This window comes from Eriocheir sinensis, chromosome 15, assembly GCF_024679095.1.
Source record: "Eriocheir sinensis breed Jianghai 21 chromosome 15, ASM2467909v1, whole genome shotgun sequence".
Taxonomy (NCBI): Eukaryota; Metazoa; Arthropoda; class Malacostraca; order Decapoda; family Varunidae; genus Eriocheir; species Eriocheir sinensis.
Genome location: NC_066523.1, coordinates 20,188,748 through 20,200,590, shown reverse-complemented (window position 1 = coordinate 20,200,590; position 11,843 = coordinate 20,188,748). Strand labels below are relative to the sequence as shown.

The 11,843-nt window shown below is 46.6% G+C and overlaps 1 protein-coding gene across 1 annotated transcript in view; it reads right to left on the bottom strand.

The window, feature by feature from the left end:
• The window catches only part of LOC126998723 (uncharacterized), an 82,178-nt gene extending 70,749 nt beyond the window's left edge, over positions 1-11,429 (bottom strand). The window contains exons 1-2 of the mRNA XM_050860712.1: positions 10,946-11,429; positions 1-661 (exon numbers count right to left, since the gene is read on the bottom strand). The exon at positions 1-661 is cut by the window's left edge and continues 337 nt beyond it. Coding sequence (XP_050716669.1) covers positions 1-652 — 652 coding nt within the window. The 5' untranslated portion in view covers positions 653-661; positions 10,946-11,429. The remainder of the gene's footprint in view (positions 662-10,945) is intronic.
• Positions 11,430-11,843: the final 414 nt, after the last annotated feature.

Sequence of the window (11,843 nt, the reverse complement as noted above, 5' to 3'; positions counted from 1 at the left end):
CCACGGGCTGACGGCGATCGCGGGCAGGTGTCAGAAGTAGCGTCCCGCCCCTGCCAGTCACCCGCTGTGTCAGAGCGCCGGCCCACTCCCTGGCCGCCCTGGCACGGTAACTGGCCACCCGGTACACGGGTCCAGTTCGGCGAAGCGAACGATGGAGTGTTGATGACGCTCTTGACGCCACGGAGCGCAGCGAGGAGCGTGATCTGACCGAGGAATGTCGTGATGCTGGGGACCTGATGGGGTAGTTCCGTTCATCGTGAGACCTGGTAGAGCTGAACCGGAAGTCCTGAGATCTGGGAGACCTGAATCTGGAGTCCTGGGATCGAGTAGAGCTGAACCTGGTGTTTGGGGCTCTGGTGTGACTGAAGCTTGAGTCTGTGGATCTGGTTGAGCCGAACCTAAAGTTTGGGGACCAGCCGTGCCAGGTGTCCCGAGACCTGGGCGTGGTGCGTTGTCTCTGGGACATAGTGGGCGAGCTGTCCTTGGCCTCATGTAGTGTTTTTGACCGCCCGAGAGTGTTGACGAAGCTCTGAAGCTCCTCCTTCAGGAGCGGACACGTGGCGGTGTGCGGGCGGCTGGGCTTGGCTGGCGGGGCGTGGTGGAGGGTCAGGTCACTACGGGGCAGAATGGCTGGGTCGCCGGGGCCTGGCATGCCGAAGTCCTGTAAAACATTGCACATATTCAGTTTTGTGTTATAATAGTTAGGAGGAGCCTTATTCTTGGTTTGTAGTATTGCATAATGTGAAGCATTCATACATTATCTAATCTAATAATCATTTTATATCATTCACTATTAGGCAAATAAAATAAGATGAAAATACTCTCAAAAATTTCCATGCAATGTTTAGTCAGTTCTTGCTGGGATGGCCACAATGCATAGTTTGCAGCTCAAATGAGAAAACTGGACACCTATTACATGAACGAAACCTGACATGACAAGGGAGTGTTTTTTCCACTGTTACACGGGGGGATCGAGGACACCCAGGCCCCGGGCATGGGTGTGTCGGTGGAGTGCAATTCAATAAATGCCGCTCATGGATGAGATTCATAGCCGTCCTTCTCTGGTAGATTTAACCCCGATCGTTACGGTGAATATGTACCGCATTACAGTGCAATTCGTAAAGTAGTTTAGTTCCTCTTAATGCTGATGTAAACATGTAACAAAGTGACTGACGTAAACAGCGTCACGTGAATCAACTGAGTGGCAGGCGTCGTATAGGCAGGTGACGCATCCTTCTGCCCCAACAGTCACTGGGACACCTGGCGGGTTTAAGAAGTACCGGAATCATGTTTCCCCGCATTTAATGAATCATAGTCAGACAAGTTGAGAAAATAATTTGTGGGCCTCGCCAGATGTGGCGTCGCGGCGCGGCAAGTTTGTGAGGACACCGGAAGACCCTAACAGGAACTGAATTAAATCCCGTCAGGTGTTTCCGGTCGCGGGAGAGGCAAATGCCCCAGGTGTCCGTGACGTCACGCGGAAGCTGCGCATAAAGAAGGTTTAAAGGGACTGAAGTTATTTTGATTAGAGGATATTGCTGAAGTTGGTTAGCGACAAAAATATGTGTTGCCCTGCAAGGAAACGAGCCTCTGAGCTCAGTGCCCTGCCCAGTGTTTGGGGGCCCTAATGACCCACCTGCTTGCCCATGAACCTTATCCCGTTGTTTGTCTTTGCTGAAAAACGAGAAAATTTGGCGAGCTGATCATTGTAGAAATGTAGAAGATGAAACTATGAACATATATGTTATGTCATGCATGTTGCCGAAAAGCTTAACATTCGGTATGAATTTTGTATCATGTTTTATATCCCAGACAGTTGATCTAAATCAGGACTAGCCATCGTAAATCTTCACATAATCTGGACATAGTTTACCTTAATTATGGTTTCTCACTGCCCTGAAGAGTCCAACCTTATTATTTCAGCAAAGGAATAATTTTGTATCTTCTCTTCAAGTGCCCACCCCCGCCCAAACAAGCACATGCACCCACCTTAAGAAGGGAGTCGCAAAGTGGAACATTATACCCTATTTACGAAATATATAAAGTAAGTTTTGTCGTAAACGTAAGACAAAATATTGATATTGGCGACTAATGCAATGTCACTTAAATATTTATCAAGCGGGTTTTTTTCAGTAATAAATACAGAAAAGCGTTTCATCGTAAGGAGCAACTCTTGTCCCGTAACCCTATATATAGGTAGAGGTAACAAGGAGGTGCCTTGGACGGGGTGGAGCTGCGGAGTGAACCAAGGAGATCATACGTATAAAATCTATTCGGAGGGAACGAACGGAAGCCAACGGGACGCGAGAGACAAGGGGCGGGCGTACGTGTGTCTGGGCGGAGCAGACGGAAGCCTCGTGAGCAAAGGGGTTAGCGGGGCACCAGCGGGTCGGGATGTGGCGGTATTGTTGTGGGCGGCCGGAGAGTACGGGGTGAACAGGGCCGCGTTATGCAACACTTGTTACTAATTTGTAGCTGCCCATGATGATGTAAGTTTGGCGTAGGAGTCCACCTTAAATCATAGCTTCCTACGATGTTGTAATCACGGCGTAAGAGTACGGCTTTAATATTAGTTGTTGCTCACGAGCACGTATGCACGCCGGTAATGTTCATCGTAACCTGTAGCGTCGTTATTTTTTTTTTCTAGTTTTCAACTTTTGCTTCTCTATCTCTTTGTCGCTGTTAGGTTCAATGACTAGATCAGTAGAAATCTCTTGTAATTGCTCACTCGTTCATTTGGTTTCTAATTGAGTAAATAACCTCAATTTGTTCCCATTCTTATGTAACTTTCTTAGCTATATGGATGTAGATACTAATCTATATAATAAAAGATAAAAAACAAAACAAAACAAAACTGGGCGGTAAAGCGGAGGGGAGTAGGATTAGATGCGTGACTTGCTACATATCAAACATTATGTTGGTTTGCGAGGCACTACCACGACTCTGCTCCGACAAGAATGAAGTCTGAACGGCAGTGATGATGTCCAGGATTGAGGTGATATGAGAAGGCGATGGTGAAGGCGGGTGTTGTGTAACTACACGCGAGAGCGGAGGTGCTGAGCGGAGGGTGATGAGTGGAATGGTATGAATGTGGATTCTATTATGAAAAGTAGAAGGGTGACTGGATTGGATGGTCCAGAGGGAAAGGGGATTTTGGAGTGAGGCGAGCAGCCCGGAGAGAGGCTGCAGGATATAGAGAAAACGGTATTTTTTAGGAGACTCTACACGAGACAGGGAACTCTCAGCCATCATCTGCTTGTCTGTCTGTCTACTTGTCTAATTTTGTCTGTGTTAGTCAATCTCTCTCTCTCTCTCTCTCTCTCTCTCTCTCTCTCTCTCTCTCTCTCTCTCTCTCTCTCTCTAAATTGACTGATTTATGTTAATGCATGTAGCTGTGTATGTGTGCGTGTATGTATATGTGTATCTGTATGTATGTATGTATATATGTATGTATGTATGTATGTATGTATGTGTCCTTGTTTTTTTTCTGCTGCCTTTTAAATTGTCTGCCTGCCAGCCTGTTTTATCTGTCTGTCTGCCGGTCTAGGTGCCTTTCTTTCTGCATCTCTTCTCTCTCTCTCTGGCCTACTAATTGCCACCTGCAGCAAATTATGTCGTAACTTCCCTATGGGTGGTCTTGGCCTGAGTGTGCTCGGCGCTGCACACGTAGGGACCGTGTTGCTTTTGTAGGGAGAAGGTGTATCCTGCTACTGAGAGAGAGAGAGAGAGAGAGAGAGAGAGAGAGAGAGAGAGAGAGAGAGAGAGAGAGAGAGAGAGAGAGAGAGAGAGAGAGAGAGAGAGAGAGAGAGAGAGAGAGAGAGAGAGAGAGAGAGAGAGAGAGAGAGAGAGAGAGAGAGAGAGAGAGAGAGAGAGAGAGAGAGAGAGAGAGAGAGAGAGAGAGAGAGAATTTTACATAGATACACACACCACACAGACCATATGATCCATAGTATGTGGTCTGTCATTAAACTTAAGTGGATTGACATCAACCCAAAGAGTCACCAAGACTGCATTTCTACCTTAGCTAATTAAAATCATGAAGGTGGAGACAGTGACGGTCGAGTTTCTTCCGTAATGGCTCAGTCGTGTTACACTGGATCACTGATCCATTTTCTTGCTGCAACGTTGGTGAAGAAAAAAAAAAATGCTGGGGTAATTATATACGTTTGCACAAGTTTTGTGCCATTAACTTTCGTTCGAGAGGTGTCATCGGCCACAAGCAATTTGGATACATAAGCTATTGAATAATTTGGTAAATTCGATCAACTTTCCTCGGAGCCGACGTTTCTCGAGAGAGAACATGTTAAGAAATGGGAGCCTTTCATCGCCAGGTTTGTTTTGCAAGGAAGAGATCGTCTTTGTTACTACGTTGAGTTCCTTCTACTTTAGCAATATCCTTAGCATGGTGAGGAGATCACCGCATGAAGGGTATTTATTAGCCCTTCACTTCACTTGTTACAAAAGAGAGCGCTGTACTGGATTCATGGATGTTTTTCCTATGAAAGAATAAAACAATATGCCCTCCAGTGCTTGAAAACACTGGGGGGACATCCACGTACACGCGACTGGCTGCATACACGTATCCATGTTCATAGCGATCCGCCATTTGTTTGTAAGTAGAGGGGGGAGAGCTAGGAACAGGGGGGCAGCCAGGAACACGACACCGGGAATCGAACCCTGGCCCGAAAATTTGTAGTTAGGGACGCTAACCACTGCACCACTGATGCGTGGCTTTTTTTAATTGTTTTTCCAGGCAGAGGACTTGACACAAATATACGAAAAGCCAGCTTCAGCACCCACCCGAGGAGCATGAACACAATCTCTGGCTGGCAGCTCAGACCCTCTTGTATCACACTGCGCGGCGTCGTTCACCTCGTCAGTCACGAAAACTATTCCTGCACGGGCTAGGCGAAATTTTCTGATGCTGATATCGTCGGTATATTATGGGAATTTTTTCATTTTCCTCCCTAATTACCCTTTATTATAGGAACACTGTCATCATGTAGCAGTCATTATTGGCACCACGCCACAATGTTACTGATAATCGCTACGGCAGTGATTGGTACTTGTACTTGTGCGGGCACACGCAAACACACACACACACACACACACACACACACACACACACACACACACACACACACACACACACACACGCACACACACACATGAAAACAATCACATTTTATCACACTACATCACTATCTCCTCTTAAAATCCCAACAATAAAACTTTTCTGTAAATCTTTTAATGTTGGTTCAGGTTTGTCCAGCTTGAGGAGAGACTGATTCGTCAGGGGCTATATACAGGTGAAACTGTACACCAGGGTGGGTTGAGAGAGAGAGAGAGAGAGAGAGAGAGAGAGAGAGAGAGAGAGAGAGAGAGAGAGAGAGAGAGAGAGAGAGAGAGAGAGAGAGAGAGAGAGAGAGAGAGAGAGAGAGAGAGAGAGAGAGAGACGTTAATCCTTAAGTGGCAGAATACCTTGTGTAGTTTCAATTAATGAGCTGCAAAGACGTAATGAACCTACACCCTTTAAAGTGACCTGGGGAAATGTCAGGGTAAAGGGACAGGGGGGGGGGGGGAGGTGTTGATGTACGTAATAAAAGAAAACATCACCTCAGGATATGCTACGATTATAAAACGCCTTTAGTTGAATATCGAACTCCCGCCCTGACAACGAATTATTTGAACGCCTTACTCGTGGAGCTTCTCATAAGGCGAGTCTGTGCGTACTCCCTGAGTCAGCTGATGAACGCTCCCTCTTCTCTCTCTCCTGCCAACAGTGACCCAGTTTTCCTCCCACCCCGTACCTAAGGAAACGAATTCATCCTTTATCTCCCCTCGCGGGTATGTCTCTGTACAAGGCCACAGAGGGGATCTTATTAGAGGTGAAGGTTCTTGTGGTGGCATTAAGTAGACGATGAGTGGCTCCGCAGGGGTGAACGAGAAGGGAAGGGCGGCGGTGGTAGGGGAGGAGAGGATGTTGAAGGAGGAGGACAAGAACTAGGGGATGGAAGTCAGGGTGAGGAGAAGGAAGAGATAATGTAATAAGGGAGGATGAGGTGGAAGAGTATGCATGAGGAGAAGGAAGAGGTGATGTAATGATGCAAGGGAAGACGAAGAGGAAGAGTATGTATGAGGAGAAGGAAGGGATAATATGATGATATGAGGGAAGATGAGGAGGAAGAACATGTAGAAAGAAAATGGCAAAAACAAGAATGGGGAAGGAGAAAGGTATACTGAATTAGGAGGAGGAGGAGGAGGAGGAGGAGGAGGAGGACTTGTAAGACAGCATGATGAGGAGCACTAGGTGTTCGGCAGGGTGAGGTAGGGTGAGGAAGGCGCCACTTGACGCTGATGCTCGGGTTCACAGCTGGTCCGGGTGTGACGTTACTTGGGTGATCGATGCGCCTTCGCCCATCACTCACTTATTAAATTCCTACCAAGGAGTGGCCAACGACAGGCTGTTCCAAGGAGCGTCGTCGAGGTCACGTTGTGGCCAGCACTCGATCGTGATGCAACACTACACTAGACTAATAACTGAAGGCTCGTCAGCAGGCGCGAGGTGGGAAGGGGCGGGGTTGGGGTCACCAGCCATCTATCACACGTGTGGCGCAGGGTTGGTCGCTATGCCATTTTTTTATTTCTTCTTTTCATAGCAATTTTTTTTTTGGAGGGGTAGAAACTTGCGAGGTGTGACAATTTCACTAGACCCAAGTTATTGATTCATTTTTACTTTATGACGCTGCATAGTGGAGTGATCAAAGTGATCTTATGTGAAGGCAGTGCAGAATCTTAATCATATACAAGAGTGTTGTCGACAAGACAAACATTGGCTGGTGTGGCGGCGCACCCGGCCGGGCGGTCAGGGGGTCAGGGTGGCCGCGTGAAGGGTCAGGGGAGGACCGGCAGCGGGGCGACGTTACACACGCGGCCTTTATTCAAGCTGCTCGCGAGCCTCAACACACGTCTGTTACGCGGGTCCCTCGCGGCCCATTCAGATACAGGTGTATGTACTCCGTTATCTTGGCTTTATTAATTCCTGTCTGACCCTTTAAACCACACTGCTTGCTTTCTGTGTGGGTTTAAAATTGAATCTTAAAATGAGAGCATTCCCTCGACTCCCTGTGTGGGCTTATTGAAAAGGATCAACTCCACCATGTTCTCGTAAAACCCAACATCACACATGTAGTGCATGAAGGATGAGAAAAATGTCGTGACGGGGCTTGAAGGATGGACATATTTTTATCTTTTGCCCTCAATTGCCAGCATGACTATGAAGAGCTCGGGGTTGACAGCCGAGCGGGTGGTAAAAAAGACATAGCGAGGCCCAGCTCTGTGTGACGAAGTGAGATAAATCGCGCACCAAATCCTTTGCTTCGCCTCTCTTTACCGAATATAAGGAAACCTTGAGGGGAAAGCGAGGCTGCAGCGTTACGCAAGCCCAGGCGAGGTGTTGGGGTCAAGGTTTCCTACGAAGCAGAGAAACGTGTGACGCAATGACATTCACACCTCTGGGTACAAAGCAAAATTAGATTGATAAATTAAATAGGAGAGAGAGAGAGAGAGAGAGAGAGAGAGAGAGAGAGAGAGAGAGAGAGAGAGAGAGAGAGAGAGAGAGAGAGAGAGAGAGAGACACACACACACACACACACACACACACACACACACACACACACACACACAGATGGACATGGTTGTTTGAGAAAGCCGCTTGATATGCTTTGGGGCGGCCAGACAGTGTGTGGGGCAGACGGTAACGCACTGGGAATAGAGACGGATGTGCAATAATGGCCTGTCATGCGGGAAACATTAGGCATTGTGCGTGGACAGCGGGGATTGTTGCCTCGTTTTGGACATTTTACAACTACAAAGCGGTGACGCGGCGTGGTTTTAGGGAGGTGTTCCAAGGCAAGCAGGGAGGATAGTTAATTTTGATCAGGTGGCATAAAGCTCAGACAGTTGTTTGTTTGGTGGTAAGCTGATGCGGCTTTATGATAATTATGTAGTACACGATTATTATTTTTCTTTTCTTCTTGTTCTTCTTGTTCTTGTTCTTGTTCTTCTTGTTCTTCTTCTTCTTCTTCTTCTTCTTCTTCTTCTTCTTCTTCTTCTTCTTCTTCTTCTTCTTCTTCTTCTTCTTCTTCTTCTTCTTCTTCTTCTTCTTCTTCTTCTTCTTCTTCTTCTTCTTCTTCTTCTTCTTCTTCTTCTTCTTCCTTTTCTTCTGCCTTTTCTTCTACTTTTTTCTTCTTCTTCTTCTTCTTCTTCTTCTTCTTATTTTTCTTCTTCTTCTTCTTTATTATTATTATTATTATTATTATTATTATTATTATTATTATTATTATTATTATTATTATTATTATTATTAATAATAATAATAATAATATTATTATTATTGTTGTTGTTGTTGTTGTTGTTACTACTATTACTACTATTACTTGATGACGTATATGACTATAAATTATGTCATCAAACTCAGTGCCTAACACCGCCGTGGTGAGGGTGGGTGAGCAGCAGGATGAGCGTCTTGCTAATAACCTCTGTGTTAGCGAGGTGGCTGGGGACGCCGCCTGTGCGGTTCCAGTTCGGGTTAGGATATCTTAACTGCCTTAATATGGCCTTTTATTTTTATAATTACTATTTCTTTTGTGATTCACCCTTTTCCTCCTCCTTATCGTCGTCATCGTCACATTCGTCAGGTATTCTCGTTACTGCGTCATGCCCTCACCAGCCTCCGCCATGCCCCCCACGACGCTGCTCCTCCCTCCCACATTGTCCACTTAGCTTGGCCTTGTCCATCTTCCCACCGACATGACCTCATTTTCCAAGGCGGTGCACAAGGAAGGGTGTGCAGGCAAGCCTGTGAGAGGTGCCCTTGATCATCAGTGTGAATGACCAATTGGACAGGATATGTCCTCTACCTTGGAGGATATTAAAGACAACATATTTTACCGATAGAGAACGCCCTTTTGAAGAATGTTTTCAGTCTGTTGAGAGGGAGTAGAGTACTGAGCTTGAATTGTTCTGTGATAATTAAGAAAAATATTTATATATGTTTTTCTACTGTCGTGAAGTGCGACGATAGAAAGTGAAGTTTTAAGTCGGTTTTTGGTTAGACATCCTAAGGCAGTGTGAAATATTCTGAAGTGCTTGAAATTCCGATTCTCCATCATGTTTTCCATAAAACGCATAACCTTATAATACTATTACGCATTGAAACCTTTTCAATGAACTGGTTTGATTACGTAATAGTACTGTTAGACTCTTGCCTCTAAGATATTTTTTCACCTAGGACTTTGACCATGTGGCTGGAGAGTCCCCGGCCACTGAATCGGCCAGACAGCCACAGTTCTCGTCTTTCAAGAGAGGAGTATCAGGACACCTCTCCTCCCGAAATTGACCTCTCTTTTGGCCGCTCATCTGAACACCCTTTAATGGGGGCAACGGTTAGTTGGCTTTTTTTTTTTGGCCCTTTAGCTGCTTCCTTTGCTGTAAAAAAAAGGCCCGATTTCTAGTCATGCCTCAAGTAGGTATAGGGCTTCCCAAGAATGATAGATCTTAACAACGGACATGCACAACTTTCTTGGTTATGACTGGCGCGTGTAACGGTTAAAACTCATCTGCAGGCCTACTCTCGGATTTTGCCACCTGTTGAACGCTGTCGTGACCTTGAAACAGCGTGACACCGACCTCATACGGGCACCAGGAACAGCCGTTTGGGTTTGTGTATGGTGACCGAGACCCAGTGAGGGAAGCCTCGGCGTCGAGTAGTGCTGCGTCACGCTGGAGGGGGAAGGGGTGACGTGCTCTCCTGTGGAAGGGGACGGGGGCGCATTTGATGGTTAGGTATAGGGAGGTGGGTGGAAAATCTCTATAAATCTATCTAAGTTTATATCTGTTTTTATCTACTTTTATCTATATCTGTATCTATCTGTATCTATCAGTGCGGCTGCGTGGGAGCTTGCTCGAGGGGGGACCATCGGGAGTGTAGGCGGCGAGTGAGTGAAGCGACGCACCTTTTGGGGTATGCTCCCCGTTAGTTGGTTAGTAATATATTATTGCAGAGGAGACGAGCGTGGGATTTAAATTCCCGTCCTCAAAATGAAGACGCCGATGCTTTGCCGGTCGAGCCACCACTTGTTGTGTAATGAACTGGAATTGAACAGGATAAAGCACACTGAGGGAAAAGCCAGAGAGAAAAAAAGTAAAACAAAACAAAAGAACTGTCAAGTTTGTACAGCCAAGAGCATTGCAACGCTTGGGGTTGGAGATGAGACATTTTTCTTTGTGGTTGTTACACGCTGACTAACTTCACATGCCTACACTGTTGTGGCCAGCATGTTGTTGTAGCTCAGAGGCCACATCGGTTACATGTTATAAAAGTTTGGATGATCAATCACAGCATGCTATTCGTTTTCCTTTTTAATTACTCTAAATCGACGCAACTTAACGCCAAACTTGACAGTATATGTTTCGTATAAGGTGGGTCGAATAGCGTCCCAAGCAGAAAAAAAAGAAAGAAAAAAAAAGAAAAAAAAAAAAGAGCTCAGCACAGGCGATGAAAGAATTAGGCGGCGTGACGTATTGGTCTGGGCCATTGTGTCTGCCCCGAGCCACGACTCATGATTTAGGTCCGTCCCCAAACTGATCCTCTTGCTCCACTTAAGGTCGAGGCGCCATCCTTGACTCTAAGGTCTTAGGAGCCGCCGTCGTCTTTGACATTTATTTTGATTACCTCTACAACCCCACTCATTGTACTGTCCTCATGGCGTCTCAAGACCGAGCACGTGCCGGGAACTAAGACTTGAACGTGTGTGTGTGTGTGTGTGTGTGGGTGGGTGGGTGGGTGGGTGTGTTTGTGTGTGTGTCACATGTGTCCACCCGATATATATCTTTGTGGGCGCCAGGGAGGGGGGTGGGCATGCAGGGGAACGGGTCTTCTCACCTGTTTTCGTGGATGCAGCGGCGACAAGGGAGGCTCGTGGCGGGGCACGGCAGCTTTTCCTCGGGGCTGGAGGGACGTTATTTTTCGCAAGATTGTAAACCACTAATTTTTTTATATCCGGTCAGAAAGTTAACACTATGCGGTACAGAAATGAATAATCATGTTTTTTTGTAGAGCGGTGTCCGATACAAATGGCAGAGAAGGGGGCGGAGGAAAATTGGATATGCCGGGATTTGAAGCAAGATAATGCAGCGTAAATTTGGGTGTGAGAAAGTATTCTTGCCGTATAACTTTCACATCACTGTCACTACTTCCTCACTTGGCTGTCACTTTTCCAAAGACCGTCCCGGACTTCAGCGGGAGCCGCCACTTAGGGTGCGTGGAGCTCGCCCTTGGGTGACCTGCCCCTCACGGGCCCACAGCGTGACTGGCGGCCGGGCTGTGACGGGTCTGACTGGTGGCTGCCCCAGCCAACTGACTGGCTCGTCCCGGGTAGGAGTTGAGGATATAAGGTTACACAATTCAGTCAATTGATCCTTGGTGTGTCCGCTCGTGCCCCGCAGCAGCTACTGTCTTCCTGCGGCGCCCTGCAACAGCAGTGGAGGGAATGCTCTTAAGTGGCTCATTGTGCATGGACTGCCCCTAACGGACTCCTTTTTATATTGCGTAAGAATAATTAACAGCACCAGTGATGGCTGTGTGTAAACTGTGGTAACCCGGATGTCACCCTAGCCCAGTGTTCCGGGGTAATGGGTTCTTACCCACCACAGGCTCAAGGGCTAATGCGTCGGAGATGAGCTCCGAGGCCACGCGCAGCTACTGCGTATGCTCCCATTATATATATATATATATATATATATATATATATATATATATATATATATATATATATATATAT